The 17862-nt window shown below is 46.5% G+C and overlaps 1 protein-coding gene across 1 annotated transcript in view; it reads right to left on the bottom strand.

Annotated features, from left to right (window-relative positions):
- Window positions 1-16361, bottom strand: part of HS3ST4 (heparan sulfate-glucosamine 3-sulfotransferase 4) — a 396199-nt gene extending 379838 nt beyond the window's left edge. The window contains exon 1 of the mRNA XM_022588481.2: window positions 15634-16361. Within this exon, the coding sequence (XP_022444189.1) occupies window positions 15634-16361 (728 nt within the window). The remainder of the gene's footprint in view (window positions 1-15633) is intronic.
- Window positions 16362-17862: the final 1501 nt, after the last annotated feature.

Here is a 17862-nt window from a genome sequence, read left to right on the forward strand (position 1 = left end):
CAGGATGTCACGCATCTTAGGTACTAAGACTGGACAAGCGGCCTGTCTTGTCTTCCCTCCCTCTCTCTCTTCTTCCCTTCCTTCCTTTCTTTCTGTGTTAAGGAAGATAAAATAGTTAACTAATAAGGACTTAACTGTATAACACAGGGAACTCTACTCAGTACTCTGTAATGGCCTATATGGGAAAAGAATTTTAAAAAGAGTGGATCTATGTATAACTGATTCACTTTGCTGTACACCTGAAACTAACACAACATTGTAAATCAACTATACTCCAATAAAAATTATTAAAAAAAAAAAAAAAGAATCTTCAAGCAGTGAGCTGGAGAGGGAGGTTTTGAGCCATGGTGTGCCCAACGTGCTGGAGAGACACAGAGGAGGACCCAGGCCCTCCATCCCCACACAAGTCAGCGGAACTCTCGGTGTATCTGTTTTAATCTGTTGTGCTTTAGCAAAAGATTATGTCTGAAGAGAAGAGTCTTAAAATAGACATCTGTGGTTTTGGCACCAGCATCCATTTCCCTTCTTTGATAACCGTATCCTGGTTCTGTTTTGGGAAAATGCCCGCATCTCATCCTCCGTGCCCCCAGGAGAAGCATCCTGCCTCTGCTCCAGAGGGGCGAGTACCTCAAGCCTCACACCCGCTCTGGCAACAACAGCTGGTTGCAGGATGTGTGTGTGACCCCATAAGAGGCAATGAGACTTCAGCAGACACTTCTGGGGCAAAGATGGCACATTTTTCCTACTGCATTTGGGGTGAGAAGACTGCGCTGGCGCCCACTCCCATCCACAAGGGGGCAGGTTTTCAGAAAGCAGCCGACCACCTCAGAGGCAGTAAAATCCAAAAATGAGAGATCTGCGGACACTGTTTAAGCCCTAATTAAGCCATTCCCACCCCCGACTTCTTAAATATATAAGCCATTCAACTCCTTTTTGGTTCATGCTTGGTTCAGATTTTACCAGGAATTTCTGCGTGTTATAACCATAAGAATCCTAGACAACAGAGTTCCACAGCTACACTTCAAACCACTGGGAAAGAGTTCCTTTTAATGTCCTCTCACATATTATGATTGGGGACAATTTCTTCCTCCTGGTGGAGGAGAGGGAAAGAGACATAATCCCAAGAAATCTAGGAGCACCAAGGTCAACAGCTGAAAGTAAACTAAAAGAAGGGACTCTCGACACAGCAATTCATACATGAATGAGAACCAGTGAGTATAGAACAAACTCATATTTTATTCTAAATAAGAACATCGGTGGTTCTGGGTAAGGTCATGGGGTTTTTGTTGGCTGAAATCACCATGCAATTTTCAGAGTCTAAATAGGCAGTACACCTATTTAATATCTGGTATATATGTTATAGTAATAATTTCTAATATTAAATGTCTTAATATATATTTTTGGAAACATGGTATGTTCACTTTGTTTGTCCACATTCAGACATTCATAGCTAAGAAGGAAAGAAAAATGCCACCTGGCAATATACTCTCTGTATCTGAACACAAATTTTAAAAATTGGCTAAGAAGTGGGTAGAGACAAAAGATAGCCAAATGTATTTGAGTTTGTTTGTTTTAAACAGGCTCTAAACATCTGTTTTGATGTCTGTTTATTGTTTACTGAAAGTGAACCTTTTATAAAGTCTCTAATTTTGCAGGGGCAAAACATGCAGGATTAACCCAAGCTGGAAGGAGCCTGAAACCATTCATATCTTTTATCTCAGGAAAAGCCTCACTGTACTTTGAAGCGAGCCTATGTCACATGACCACCACCTAGTGGCAGTGTACTTAAATAGCAGGAACAGCTGAGAGTTACAATAAACATCTTTTAAATGGACCCAGCACTGTCATGGTCATTTTGATCAGAACTGGATTTTCCCTCCAGGATGGTGGAATCAAGAACCAGGAAACTAAGAAACCAGAAATCTGGGTAAGAGCAGAATAACTGTGGAATTAAGCAACTACTGGTGGGAACATTGTTTTTACCAGCATTTTCCAATGACTGGACCTCCTACCACTAGGAATACACAAAGTGAGTCCAGGTAGTACAAGAAAAGGTCATATTGAGGAGGGACAGTTGAGCAGAGGCTCAAATGAATGGAAGAGCAAACCATGCAATTTTCTAAGAAAGCAGCACTATAGTAAGTGGAGGAAGCAACAAGTGCAAAGGCCCTGAGGCAGGGCCATGTTTGGCTTCTCAGGGTACAACAAGGAGGTTAGTGTGGTTCAGCCAGAGAAGCAAAGACAAGAAGGCAAATGAATGTGGTTGAAGAGGTGGGCAGGGGTCAGATTCTTTAGGGTTTTGTAGATCATGATTGGGACTTAAAATTTTTTTCTACGTTGACAAAAAGCCACTGGAAAATGTGAAGTAGGAGAGTGATGTGGTCTGCTTTATGTTCTAGAAGGATCACTTACTCTAATCATTGTGAAGAGCAGACTACAGAGGTCAAGAGTGTTAGCAGAAATAAGAATAGAAGTCTACTGCAACAGTCTGGGCAAGAGATGTGTGTGGTACCAAGGCAGATTGATAGATACCTAGATAGATAGGTAGACAGTTATCTATGTATACAAACATAAATGTGTGTATGTATGTATGTCTCCACCTCATCAAACACACTTATAGTAATGATACAGTCTTTACAAATATTGAAGAAAATTATTTTTCATGTAAAAAAAATCAATATAGGCGAGTATATCTATATGGCAAAAAAAAAAATAGACTGCAAGAGTAATACTTATGACTGACGTTTACAAGACACCAAACTCTCAATACCAAAATACACTATTAGAGAATCAGGTAAATTTTATGTGTTCCTCTAAAATTTCCTGTGACCTCCTAAAATAGTTCTGTGTTCCAACTGCGAAAAACATTACGCCTACTCAATTTATTTCATCCTTCCAACTGGATTCCCTTCTTGATGGAAGAGAATAAATAGAGGTCTAGTACGACCATATCCTTGTGTTAGTTACTTTGGCAGATAGCTGACCCCAGACTCATTCTCCCCTCCTTCCTGGGCACAGAGAGAGACATTCACACGGTCCCCAGAATCCTCTGCGGTTGGATGTGGCCATGCACTGGAATTCTCACCAACAGAAGGAGACTGGAAGTCATGAGGGTCATTTCTGCTACTTGCTGAAGAGAAAACTGCTTCCTAGACTTTGCCCTCTTTGCCTGACTGTTGGCTGGAAGGTAAACGGGGTGGAGCCTCAGCTCTGATCACGCAGGAGAAAAATCCTCTAAGGCAGGGGTTCTCACTCAACCACAGGCAATTTTGCTTCCCAGGGACATCTGGCAATGTTTGGAGGCGTTTTTGGCTATTCAAATGAGGAGTGAGGAGTCAGCTACTGGCATCTGGGGAAGGCAGAAGCCAGAGAGGTTGCTGAACATCCTACAAGGCACGGAAGAGCCCCCCACCACGAAGACTTTCCTGACCCCAAATGTCCACTATGCTGAAGTTGAAGAGCTTCACTGTAAGGCCACCTTCTCAAACTTTGCCCAAAACTATTCCCCAAGTATCTTCTTAAAATTCTGCCTCCGAAAGTTGGTGATGGGATCTGAGATTCTGCATTTCTAACATGCTCCCAGGGGGATGGTGGAGCAACAAGATGGAAAGAATGGAACTTGGGTCTCTGAATGGTCTCCCTGAGCACAGCTGCTCCAGCAGTCCAGTCTGGCTGGAGTGCCCATGCAGGGCTGCTACTCAAACATATACACCTCCACACCTGAACTCACTGTTTGCAGCTCGTGTACCTTCTGAGTGGTTGGTCTCCAGGCAGCAACAATCGCTACAAACTTTGAATATCGACTTTCATTATGAGGGAGAAAAACATCATCTACCTTATTTAATCCACTGTAGGTTGGGGTCTCTTTGTTGCAACAGTTCAGTTTTTTCCCTGACTAATACAGTGACCATCTGCAAAGAGTGGACAGTGACATCTATGTTGCTGTTTGGCAAGAGACCAAAGAGCCCCGGAGATTATACCTCTCCAGAAAAAAAGGAGAAAAAGCAAAGGGAAGAAAAGAAACAAGATGGTGACTTCTAAAGATATGTGGGAAGAGTGTTTTGCTGCTGTAACAAATGGCCACGAACTAACTGGCTTAACATGCTAGAAGTCAGAAGCCTGAAATGGGTCTCCATGGGCTACACTCAAAGTGTCAAGAGGGTTGCATTCCTTCTAGAAGTTCCAAGGAAGAATCCATTTCCTTTTCTGTAGCTTCTGGAAGCTGCCTGAATTCCTTAGCTTGTGGCCACTTCTTCTACCTTCAAAGCCAGCAACAGAAGGTTGAGTCCCTCCCGTGCTGCCATCCCTCTCATTCTCTCTCTTCTGCCCCCTTTTCCATTTAAAAGGACTCTTGTGATTACATGGGGCTCATCCAGATAATCCAGGATAATCTCCCATCTCAAGGTTAGCTGTTTAGCAATCGTAATTCCATCTGCAACCTTAATTCTTCTTTGCCATTTAATGTAGCATACTCACAGGTTTTGGAGATTAGGATGTGGTTATTGGGAGGGTGCGTTATTCTGCCTTCCACAGCTTAGAAAGTAGACTAGTAAGGCAGCCAGAAGGTGGGAATTTAATATGCCCATCTGAGAAATGCAGAGAGAGTGCACAGGAAAAAGAGATGACAGGTCATGTGAGAGCAAAATGAGAGAACCTTCTGGTCACTCCCAAAGCTCGTCAACTGCAGGGCAATCCTAAAAAGCAAATGTGCCCTATAGCTTTTTATGTTTTTTTCAGTATGAAAGAATGATGCATCGGTGGTCATGAATCAGATAAAAGAATTATGCAGACAGAGGTTCTCCAGGAATTCTCAGGATCTTTATGCAGTCTGCCCTCCCAAGGTTTGATATCCATGGTATATAACAGTTTCTGTAAATTAAACTTCTTAATCTAACTTTATGATAAGAGTGCTTGTCCTGTATTTCAGATACTCCCTGGAGTGCAACATTCCAGAAAACCAATTACCTGGGGGAGTTCATGAAAATGCGCGTGGATTAACAACAACTACAGAATGTACACAAAGCAGATGTGAGCACATCACCGTTATTCTGCCCTTGCAAAATCACTGCGGGGTTATTAGAAACTGTTGTTCCCATTTTAGAGATGAGAAAACAAAGGCTCAAAGGCTAAATACTCTCTATGCACACAACGCAAGGTAGACACAGAGCTCAGACTCCAAATCTTTAATTTCTGATTTTAGGTTCAGCTTTCTTTTCTAAACATCACAGAGCTCCAAGCAGGCAAACTGCCCTATGATAAAGGCACTCAAGCAGTTTGACTCAAATTTCCTCAGCTCCGGGGACACCCAAACCTCCAACCCCCTGTAGAGGCTTTAACCTGGAGGCAGAAAGGTGTATCTGCACCTATAGTGAGCAACAAATCGAACACAGCCTCGATGTAATTGTTTGATTGTTAAATGGCAATAATGTCATTTTGATAATGCATTTAGAGAAACACCATCTAAACTACTCTTGGAGCATAACAGTCTGTCAGGAATAATCCAGGCTCTTCTAAAACTTTGGCAACTACAGCAACAAAGGCTAGGAACCAAAAGCCCCCTGTTACAATGTAAAGACACCTGCTGTGTGACCCCGGGAACGTCACCTGCCCTTCTGAAGTCTCATTCTCTTTATTTGTAACACTGGGATAAGACAGTATCTACTTCACGAGGCTGCCGAGAAGAATAAATGGGATAACGTGGTATGCCGCTGGGACCTTTTGGGGAGACTGTCTAGCCCACACAGCTTGTTTGAGTGGGTTTCTCTTTCTTGTACCCAAAATAGTCTTGCAAAAATAGTACGTGAAAGAGCTGAGAACAATCCTTAGCCAGAGTTCCCAAGGAATGTGAGTGTGTGATTTCTTTGCAGAAGCCTGGGGTTTTGAAAGAAAACAGCACAAAGAAGGTACCCCTTTCATTCAATAAGTCATTGATTCAGAATTAGTGATGAATAAGCCACCATTATGGATCGCCTAGCATGTGCCAAGTACTGCTTCTGGTTCAGAGGACGGGCTAGATCATGTGGGACAAGGCCCTGCTCCGCTGGACTTGATCTTCTGGGGAGGGAGAGGTAAGTCATTAGGATGATTTGGGAGAGCAATACATGCTCTGAAGAAAATAAAACAGTGTAACAAGCTCAGAAGTGGAAAAGGGTCTTTAAATTAGGTAGTTAGTAAAGATCTTGGGGCGGGGGGGGAGCTGAAATATAAGCCAAGATCTGAAGGACAGGTAACGAGATACCTGCAGTCTAGGTATCTGGGGACAGAGAATTCCCGGAAGAGGAAACAGAGATTTAAATGCCCTGAAGTGGGAATGAGCTTGGTCCCAGCACAGAAAGGGAGACACTTCCATGGTCTGTTTTGGGGGCAAAACCCCACAATTAGCCTGTCCTGTAGGTAGGCCATGCACACACAGGAAACCAAAACCTTCTAGCACAGAAATGCTGGCATTTCTTATTCACCCCCAGGATGCTGGATGACAACCCTTCCAGTGGAAAAGAGCTTGGGGACAAATGAAAGGAAATGCTGGGGACCTCCCTGGCAGTCCAGTGGTTAAGCCTTCGCCTTCCAATGCAGGAGGTGCAGGTTCGATCCCTGGTCAGGGAGCTAAGATCCCACATGCCTCGTGGCCAAAAAACCAAAAACATAAAGCAGAAGCAATACTGTTTCAAATTCAATAAAGACTTTTAAAAAAATGGTCCACATCAAAAAAAATATCTTCAAGAAAAAGAAAAGGAACTGCTGTATGTTTGGAGCCAAACGCCTGGGTTTGAATCCCAACTCATCTTGAGCAAGTTCCTTGACCTCTCTGTGCCTCAGTTCCCTGACCTGTACACCGTGGGCAATCACGGTACCTGTCTCACCAGGCTCTTGAGAAGACTGAATGAACCCACTGCTCAGGGCAGAAGCAGGCATATACAATACGTGTCCACCACCGCGATTCTTACCACCCTGCTACTGTGACTCTTTCAGGTCCAAATCTTAAATCTTCATCTCCCTGTTCCATTAAATAACCATCATCTGTCTGTGATGTGTTTTTTGCTTTGTAGCAACAGGAGTGCACCTAAATTTACTAATTTACACCAATTCAACTGTTAATCCTCCCCTTGGCACAATCCTACCAGCCCTGAATTTGGGATGTAAAGCAGCCAGCACCCACCCTCCACGAGGAATTCTAACACTGTTTATGAATCTGAACAGGAGTGGTCATCTTACCATCCTCTCCTCAGTCAAATAAAATGTAGAAAGTAAGGGACACCTACATTTGAAGTACAACATTTTGGCCATGTTCCTAGAGATGATATCTTCAGACCACTCTCAAACACACCTGACCTCAATGTAGTAGCAAAGATCTCCAGTTAAAAAGGGGGGGGGAGGAGAGGGGGAGGGAAAGCAGGAAGTGGGCGGGGAAGGAAAAAAAAGAAGTGCTATCCTAGAGAAAGAGCTCTCTTTCCATTTACTGTTTTCTTCTCTGACACCCCTGAGGAAAGTATTAAAATTTTGTTCTTGCAAGTCCCTTGCAATTCTTGCTAAATTTATTCCTAGTTATTTTGTCTCTTTGGTTGGTTCTATAAATAGGATATTTTCTCTCATTATATTTTCAAAATGCTTGGCATAGGCAGATAAGAAAACTATAGATTTTGCATAGTAATTTCCTCACATTAATAAATCCTATTATTATTTCTAATAGATTCATGGGTTGGGGGGATTGCTTATCTTAGGTTTTCCAAAAAAAGATGAAATTACTGGCAAATGGTGATAATTCTAACTTCCCCATTCTTATTCTTTTTTGCATCTAACTACATTATCTATTCATTCCTGATCAATGGTAAATCATAGTGATGACAGTGGGCATTCTGGTCTTGTTCTGGATGTAATGGGAGTGTTTCTAGTGTTACACCATTAAATACGATGCTTGCTTTGGGTATGATCTGATTTTATTAGCAGACGTTCTAAAAATCAAAACTAAATATTTAGTTTTATCAGACTTTTTAGCATCCATAAAATAATCATAAGATTTTTCTCTAAATGAGAAGTGTTACAAGTAAATCACAGTATTTATTAGATTTCCCAAGATCAAACCATCCTTCCATTCCTAGAATAAATCGCACTTTGTCAAGACTTTAATTACCTTGTAATGTAATCACTTACATGTTCATTTCCCTGCTCTGTGAGTTCTTTCAGATCACAGGGCATGACTGATTCATGTTTGACACATAATTGACATTAAATACGGGTTTAATGAATAACTGAAATAACAAGTACATTAAACCTCCCCAAACTAACCACTTGTACCTCTTCCCAGCTTAAAACAGTCAAAGAGATCATATGCCTTCCCCAGAGTGGATCTTCATGTGTTTAATGAATATGTGGTTTTAACTGGTCCCTACTTCTTATATCAATAGAACCCCTAAACACCTCATTCTTTATGGGGAAACTACTCCCTATGGCTGTACTGGGAATAACCCTGCTTCCCTACTCCCACCATCGCCCCAAGCCAAAGGGGTGGCTACATCCCCCAGGCCTGACTAGAGTAACTACACAATGATTGCTTGAGGATGGACACCTGATCCAACCTGGGTCAACAGCATCTCCAGGAATTTCTCACAGAAGCTCTTAAGAAAAATTTTTTCCAAAAGAATTGATAAACAAAAAAAACACGTATCTAGGGTTGCTGCTTACCATCTTGCCTAAAATGTAGTGAGACAACCTATCTGAGAATGAAGCAAGGTATAGACAAACATGGCAAAGAATGGAAAGAGACAGAGACCTAGTGCCATTATTTGGGCCCCTGGATTCAGCTTTTCTTGAAGCCATTACCCCTTAGACTTCCTAAGTAATAAGCCAATAATTATCTTTCTTGGTTTAGCTCCATTTCTATCACTTACAACCAAAAAATATGGCCTAATTCATGTGCTGCTTTGTTTTCCTCCATATATGCTTTATACATTCTTAAATAAAGGTTGAAAAAAAAGTTTTTGAAAGAAAGGCAATCCTAGTGAGTGTTAAAAAAAAAATCAACCACCTGCTTTTAATTAACGGCAAGATATGCTGAAAGGCTTCCTTAGTGAATTATAATTTCAGATTGAAATTCCCAAGACAGTTATAGAGGAGCCTGTTAAACCGCAGAAACCAATGGAATCGAGGGATTACTTTAACAGGGCAGTGGTTCAACCAGTTTCAGAGATATCATCCATTATGCAAAACCAAAACCTTTAAAACTTTCTACCGTGCAACCCTAGCAATCCCTCATTCACCTGAAGTCTGGAGGCCTCTCTCCTGACTCAATTTAAAAGTAAAAATGCTTGGTATGATTTATAAGAATAAAAATAAAAATAAATAAATCATGTCATGATGGCTAGAGAACTCCCCAGAAAAAGCCGCCAAATCTCAAATCTCAAGACAGGGAGTTTCGTGGGGTCTTCCTGAACCATCCTGCATTCTCAAAAGCTTTCAGATCTGCAGGAAAACTGAAGGCAAGCATGCCCTTGGCATCCTAAATATCCCTGTACCTATCGGCGCAATCAGCACCAGTTCCTACCACAGGCTCAAGAAAATGTCAGTGGGCCAGCCCAGAGAGCCTAGCCACTTCCCTACCCCATCCCTTTATGGAGAATTCTGGTTGCACTTACCTCCTGCAATCAGACTCTTCTCCTTCAGCTCAAGTTACAACAGACCAAATTCTGGAATCTGGTTTTGATTATTCTCTGGAGAGCTACTTTAAGAGCTGCTTCAGGGTTGGAAATCCCTCATTCAGGCATAATCTTGAAATAAAAGACTATATTCAAATGAAAAATGCATTACCGCATTCTCTTTAGGGCCTTCTGTACTGACAGGCAGGATAAAAGGAAAGAATGGAAGGAAAATGAAGAAGAAAACCAAGGGGGAAAAGGAAAAAATGGGAGTAAAAGAGAGATGAAAGAAGGGGAGAGGAAAATGTATTATGTCACAAACTGTGTAGGGCACTTTGAATGTCATTTCATTTCATCCTCACATCATCCCTTCAAAGTAAATACTACTGAGCCCATTCTGCAGATAAAGAAATTGAGGCTTGGTGATATCGAGTAATTTGCCCAAGGTCACACAATGAGGATGCAATGGATTCAGGCTCAGAGATACAAATACATGTTCCAAAGTATGTTGCTACTACTTGACTAGCTTCCTCCTTCTGAAGAGTCTAATACAAGTGTTTGTTCTAGAACCAAAATATTTCAGTGGTTGAATGGACCCTATGAAGATAACACAGCCTCATCATCTAAGTAATAGAGAAGGAAGGAAGGAAGGAAGGGAGGGAAGGAGGGAGGGAGAGGGAGAAAGATATTAAGGAACCTCACATCCAGTGGAACTAGTATGTGGCAAAGAAAACCTAGAACCCTAGGAAACTCTCAGGTCTTACTCCGTCCATGTGACCAGAATCTATTTTATAAGTGCAACTGACCTACACGGATCAAATACAGATACTCCTGATTAAGGAGTGAACAACTGAGAATTTCCCCTCCTTCAAGAAAATGTTCACTGGGAACAAAAGGGAAATTTATTTGTGAATTGTCTTTTTCTGCTTATATCCAGTTTATATCCAGTTCCTGTTTATATCCAGTTTCCTTTGTTGCTGTTGCAACATATCTCAGAGGTAGTTCCCCCATGCTGTTGCAAAATCAGTTAAGGGGGAAAATATCTAAACTAAAATAGCACAAGTAAGCCACAATTCTGGCAACTGCAGAGGGTGTGGGTATGCCAGGTACTTTCTGAAATGAGTTTAAACCAAAGGTCGCTAACCAGTAGCCAGCTGGCTGTATCCAGCCCACAGATGTGTTTTGCTTGTCCTACAGTGCTGGCCCACACCACGCTTTTAAGAAATCTCAATCTGTTGCCAACATTAAAAACCAGGCCACTTCACACCAAAACCTGGATTTCCAGTTCCTTTTACCAAGTGGAAGACCTGGCTCCCCTGATGCCACATTTGCACATGGAAAAGAGTAGCTGGAATATAGCAGTAGCTGCTCCTTTGGAAAGAACATCTGTGCCCCAGTTTCTCCCTACCTAGTCTATTTCACTCATGTATATTATCCACATGAGCCCTGAAGGCATCTGAGTTGGTGACCCTTGGTTGAAAAGGTTAAGCAGACGTAGATTTCAAAGCCAATCATTATTAGGCTTTTCCCAAAAACATCCCCAATAAGAGCCTCCAGTCAGTATTAGGACGGCTGTGACAGAAGGTAAAGCATGTGAGACCAAAACTCAGTAGTTGGGTTCATTTGCATTTCTGCTCTAGGATACTCACTTTTTGTTTCGAAAATATATTCACTTTTAGTATTTAATTTATTCTTCCTAACAACCTTGCCAGGAAGGAATTACTCTCAGATAAACGGAAGGCAAGTGATGTTATGTCAGTTATCCAAGCCAGATCATCCGACAAGTAAGTTGCAAAGCCAGGTTTTGAACCCAGTTTTCCGCAGCTACAAACACTGTGCTTTTGGAATAATGAAAGGACACTTTGAAAAGCCATGAGGCTTGTTTCTACCTCAGAGCCTTTGCACTTGCTGTTCCCTCTGCTTAGAAACCTCTCCACCCAGGTCTTCACATGGGAGGATCTTACTCTTTCATGACACTTATATCACCTCCACAGAGAGGTCTTCCCTCATCATTTGATGTAAAATAACACATGCACACGCATTTGCACACACACACACCAATTACTTTCTAGGCCGCTGCTACTCAAAGGGAGGTCCAGGAATCAGCAGCATCAGCATCACCTTGGAAATCGGAAATGCAGAATCTCAGGCCCCTTCCCCGACCTACGGACTCAGAACCTGCACGTTAACACCACCACTCCCCACCCCCGCTCCCCATGTTTTGTGTGCATTTAAAGTTTAAAAAGCACTGCTCTACAGGAGTGCTGCCCGGTGGAAATAAATATAACAGGAGTCACAAGTGTAAATTTTAATTTTCTAGTAGCCACATTACAAGAGTAAGCAGAAAGACTTGTTTGTTTGCTGTCTCCCCTTCTCCCACTCCCACCCCCACTAATATACATCAGTTCCAAGAGAACAGGTGCTTCACCTGTCTTGTTCACCCCTTCACCCCCAGCACCTAAAACAGTACACTGCGCACATATTAAGTATCATTAAATGTGTGCTGAATGAAAGAAGGAAGGAAAAGACCTTGCTAGCACTCTATATACCAGCACTTTGGACAGACGTGGCTTCAAATGTCAGCTCAACCACTGGCCAGCTGAGCAACCTCGAGCAAGTTGTTTTACCCTCTGGGAGCCAACTGTAAAGCAGAAATGCTGTTCTTTTGCTCACAGCCTCATCATGCCACCCAGATGTGATAATACGTCTATAAAACGCAAACCACCAGGATAACAGGCGTTCAGTACGCGCCAGTGCCTTATGCTGCCCTCCTTCTTTCTCTCTCTGGACACCACGTCCGAATGATGCTGTGGACCACTGTCCTCTGTGTAGCATAAGCATGCCTACCGAGCGCCAGCTATCTCCCTCCAGCCGACAGGATGTGTGTAGTAACTGCTGGCAGTGAAGACAACTTGAAACCATGGAGGGTCACTTCGCGTCACCCTACAGCTGAGTGGTTTCCAAAGCAAAGTGGTCGCAGTCACTGTACGGTCTGTAATCCACGAGGGAGACCACAGCCCAAGTCATTTCCGTCACTTTAATGAGTTCTGCCGTGGCAGCCACTTGGCCTGCCACAAGGTCCCACCCCTTAGAGGAGTTTAAGGTCTCTGCCCAGTGTGCATTAGCGCATATTGAAAGGCGTATTGTGGCTTTGCCCTTTTAATTTTTTGAGGGGGGGAGGGATGGAGAGTTTAATCTACCCCCACTTATTAATCCCTGGCCTGTGTCAACCCACCAAATGAGGCTTGCTGTTCCACAGCTTTAACGCACCCTAATCCATCAGTCTATCCTGTCCTGCAAATCTGATGCATATGTTCTAATCGCAAATGTGTTTTTAAATCACATTAGATCAACAGCATACGCGAAAGCAAAACCCGGATTCAGACATGACCGGAGTGACACCAAGGAAATAAAACTGGGGCTGCTTAGTTGAATATGAGGAAACCCTTGCCAGCTCTGCGGAGAGCAGCCCCAATTTCTTCCTTCTCTCCCTTCTCATGGAAATCACAACAACCATGATCACCCGCGGAATCAGTAGGCTACTGGGAAGCGCATTGAAATGAAAAAGAAAAACAAAACAAATAATGGGAAGAGGGGATCAAAACCTTTAATTAACCTGTGAATCTCTATCAGGCAAATAGAGTAAGATTCCAGATAAGGTACAAGGCATATGGGGAGGAAATGTAACCACTTAAGTACAGATGCCACCATTTAAAAGACTGGGACCAGGGAACCAGGAGGAAGGGAGAGGGAGAGAAGAGCCTGAAGAGATGCGGCCAACGGAAATCCCCAAAATGCCCTCAAAAGACTGCTGCCCCTGTTAAGGCTAGAGAGCTATCCTAGGATCCAAAGGGTTTCTGGGAGTCATCTCAACAGCCAGGTTTGGGTGGAAAATGATTCCTCTACGTTAGATAGATTCTCCTCCAGCAACTCCAATCAGCACTACTAACCATAATAAGGATCTACCACGGGCGTGATGCTGGGGCAGGAGATGAGGGATACAGAGATATCACATGGTCCTCTTAAGTGAGGATCAAGGGAACCCAGTTCCATCTACATCTCTTAGTCCTATGGGGCACTGAGCCCCAAATACCACAAGTGATGGCTGAGGGTACCACAGATCTTCAACAGCCATGTCCTGACAGCGAGGCAGTTTACATACCTCCTTTTCCCAGCCGCAGCATAAAAGAACATAAGAAGACCTGGCATCTTTTATCTTTTCATTCAGAAAATGCTCCAGACCCTACGATGGGACTTCCTGACATGCAGTCCGCCACACACCCTTCGTCAACTTTATTTTAACTCATCCAAATAAAACACCCCCTTCTCCATTTCCAACTGCGGTAAAGCAACCCAAACACGTGTTAGACAGATTTGATCTTTATGCCTCCCTCTCCCCCAAAGGGCATTTGACACTTCTCACAAGATACAGGGCTTTAAAATTAGAACTGGAAAAAGCCATAGTTACCCTCTTAGGGCCATGGCTGCCTCACAGCAGAAACCAGAACATTCTTACAATCAACAGTTAAACAACTGAAACCTTCCCAGACATCATACCTTTTTTTTTTTTTTTTTTTGCTGTTGTTGCACTAACACCTTTTTAATTATAATTGCAAACTGGAAGCCATGGCTTGTGATGTTATAAATACTGATTTTCCAGTTAAATTAGGCATTTGCTGTTTTTTATTTTGATAGGAAGGGGCTGTTTGAAGCCTCCTAAAATATCGCAATTAGTTCTCTCTGTTGAAACAGACAAGACATGAACAGTCGCATTTCCTGTTTCCGTTTAATGTGCTGGAATGTTCATCCCTAAGTGTACTTCTCTCAAGCTTTGAAAGCATAAGGCATATTTTTAAAATGGAAAGAAATCAATCACAATACACACATTTATCATATATTTCCAAAGTTAAGTTATTTCTAAAACTTTCCTAGGCTGTAATTTAAACTTAGAACACATCTCTTTAACAAGAAGGTGACTTGTCAGGAAACAATCCTTATTTTACCTATTGGCTCTGTTAAGATGATAACATCACTTTAACTGACAAAGCCTGTGTTTCTGGTTGACAATTGCAATTAATTACTGAGATACAACCGAGATGGGGCCAGCCATCCAGATCTGTTTTCCAAAGAAATTAAAAAACAAGAGGAAAGGAGGGGGCGGGGGTACGACGCTGGATTATTAATTTATTTTACCCACACTTAACTTACTACTCCTCTCTTCTCCCTTTCCCTCAACGCTGGCAGACGGTGGAAAAGGAGGGAGATGAACAAACAACTCACTAGATACAAGCTCCAATATGTTGCAAAGGAGGCACAGGTTAGAAAGGGCACAGGTGCAGGGCATGAAAACTCTTAGGGCACCAACTGTCATGTAGGCACGGATACTCCTGATGCAAAATCAACCCAGTGTTCATGCAGCCCAAGAGGGATAGAAAGTTCTGGAGACGGGGGGACATCCTGAGTTTTTACTAGAAAGCCCGAACTCGCCAGCATCATCCATTTAACTGTTCCCTGTTCATTTTGCTCTGAACTGAAAACACTGGATTCCAGCCACGCAAATGCGTCTGAGGGCGATTTTGAGAGATTCTAGGGGATCCCAAAGCCCTCTGGTCAATCTAGCTGTCCTGTCCATTCCTCAGCGTCCCCAGCACAGAAGCGCACAGCCCCGCAAGAGCCTGGGTTAGGAAACACCCCGGGGGCACGAGGGCTGGGGATTACCAGGCTTGGAACTAGGCAGATTCGGAAAGCAGCTCCCTGGACGAGGAGCCTGAGGCAGGCAGATCAGGGGGACCCCTCTCTCCTCGCCCTGGAATTAAGTGATCCCTGGCTAGCCTCCAGCCCTCTCCGCCGCTCCCCCAGAGCAGCTCCGCCAGGGTGCGCAGAGCCCGCGCGGGGTTAAGACCTCTCGGGACGCTGCCCGGATCCCCAAGGGCCAGGGGAGCGGCAGCTTCCCGTGCTGGTCTCCCCTACGCGCCTATCCCATCCGCCGAGCTCGGGGTCCTACCTGTACCATTCCAGTCCCTTTTCATAGTTCCTGTCGAAGAAGTGCGGCTCTACGCCCACCGCCCGCACGTCCGGGTGCACTCGGATCGCCTCCAGCAGCGCCCGGGTCCCTCCTTTCTTGACCCCGATGATAAGGGCCTGTGGCAGCTTCTTCTCCCCGTAGTCGGGGGTGCTGACGGCGCCGCCCCTCACGCTGCTCCCGTTGGCCGCCCTCCGGCCTGCGAGCTCCTCGTCTGTGGTGCTGGACTCCTGCGCTTCCCTCTCCAGCAGCGCGCTCTGCGCCGTGACCATCTCGCCAGAGGCCAGAGGGGTCCGGAGCCAGGCGTCCCGGGCGCCCCCGCCGCCGCTCGCCAGCCCCCAGCCGTCGGCCCCGGGGGCGGAAGGCTGCTCGGGGGGCTCGGGCGGCTCCCCGCGGCTCGCGCTGTCCGGCGGCGGCGGCGCGGGCGGCTGCGAGGGGGCGCCGAGGCGCACGGGGGGAGGCGGCAGCGAGGGTGGCGGCGGGCTTGGCGGGGGCTCGGCGGCGGCGGCCGGCGGCTCCTGCAGCGCCAGGGGGAATTGTAGGGAGCCCGAGCCGCCCAGGAGGCTGTAGCACAGGTAGGTGACGGACAGGGACAAGGTGCACATGAAAAGCAGCTTGCGCGCCGGCGGGCCCTTAACAGAGGCGCCGGGCGGCGGCGGCGCGGCGAGAGGTGGAGGCGGAGGCGGAGGAGGTGCGGACCACTGGGCCATCGCGGCTCCCGGCTCGCGGCGGCGGCGGCGGCGGCGGCGGCCCCCGGCGCTGCCCGGACATGGTTTCAGCCGCCGCCCCCGCCGCCGCCGCCGCCGCCGCCGCCGCTGCCCAGCCGCCCCGGCTGCATGAAGCGACGCCGCTGCGCCCCCGGCCCTGGCCGCTGTCCCGCTGCGCCGGGGGGGAACCCGGCCGCATGGCCCCCCTCCCCGCTCTCCTCGCGGCGTCCGGGGGGCCCCCCACCACCCCCCTCAGCCTCTGGCAAGGGGCCCGAGGGGGGCGCGCGGACCCGCCGGCTGCACCTTCTCCGTCTGCAGCGCCCCAGCTTCCCCGGCTCCGCCGCGGCTCCCGCTTCAGCTTCTGCCGCCGCCGCCGCGCGCTGTTGCAGCCCAGAGTTCCTTCCCCGCTGCTAACTTTCTGCCGGGAGAGAGGAGAGGCGCGGCAGGGAGGCGGAGGGGGCCGGGCGCGCGCCCTGCGCCGCCGAGGGAATGGGGAGTGCGCCTCGCGCGCGCCTGCGGGGGGGGGTGGGGCGGCGTGCGCTAGGGCTGGGGCACCTGGGGAAGCTGAGCTCGTACTCCCCGCCCCCCCGCTCGGCAAGCACTCGCTGGAGGTGTTCCCCGCCGCACCCCGCGTGCTTCCCTTCCCCTGGGAGCATGGGATGCTGGGTTCTGCATCCCTCTCCCAGTACTTTTAGGGACATAGAGCCAGACGCCCGCCGCCGGTGCCGCTCACCGAGCTCTCGCTGTCCCCTTTCCCCCTGGGACTCCAGGCAAACTCGGCCCATCCCTGACGCGCCCTTCTCTAACCCTGGATATCCTCCTGCCTTTGGTCCAGGAGTGGTTTCTGCTCCATAACAGCTCTCTCATTCCAACTTCCGTCTTTCCAGCCTCCCCATCTTATCTTGAAGCTCCTGACGGGTTGAGCTTGGACACAAACCCCCAGGTTTCCCTACCCACAGAGTTTTTGCCTCTGTCCCGCCACAGGGGGACTGCGCTTTCTGCTCCGAAAAATGAGGCTGTCCCTTTCTCTACACCCTTAACGAGAGGTACACCTGCGGCCCTTGGGGGCGTTGCCGCGAAAGGAGTTAGATTTCCCTGGACTGAAACCGGCTGAGACCGTCATCGCTCTAAACATCTAAGAAGCAGAGACAAGTTGCATTGCAGGGTGTCTGTGCATCGCTTCACTGATTTTTTTTTTTTTAAGTGCATTCTTTTCAGCGAGATTTCCATCCCTCACCTCCCTCTCCTGGGGAGGTAATGGTAAACATCAGAAGGATTTGGGAGATTCGAAACTAGAGCCTTGCTTCTTGGAAGTGGGGGAATTGGGAGTCTGCAACGGGAGGGAGAGGCAGAGCAATCAACTCTGCTTGCTGGGGACAGGGGCTGCCCCTGCACCCACCCAGGGCCAGTATCTCCCAGGGGCTGGCTCGCTGAGTCCCATTTACCCTGCCAGCCACAGCTGGGTGCCTGGCGGGTCTGTCTGTTTTCACAGATGTGTTTGGCA

Source organism: Delphinapterus leucas, chromosome 15, assembly GCF_059928025.1.
Source record: "Delphinapterus leucas isolate spDelLeu-1000000601 "Yukka" chromosome 15, BTC_Dleu_Yukka2, whole genome shotgun sequence".
NCBI classification, from domain to species: domain Eukaryota; kingdom Metazoa; phylum Chordata; class Mammalia; order Artiodactyla; family Monodontidae; genus Delphinapterus; species Delphinapterus leucas.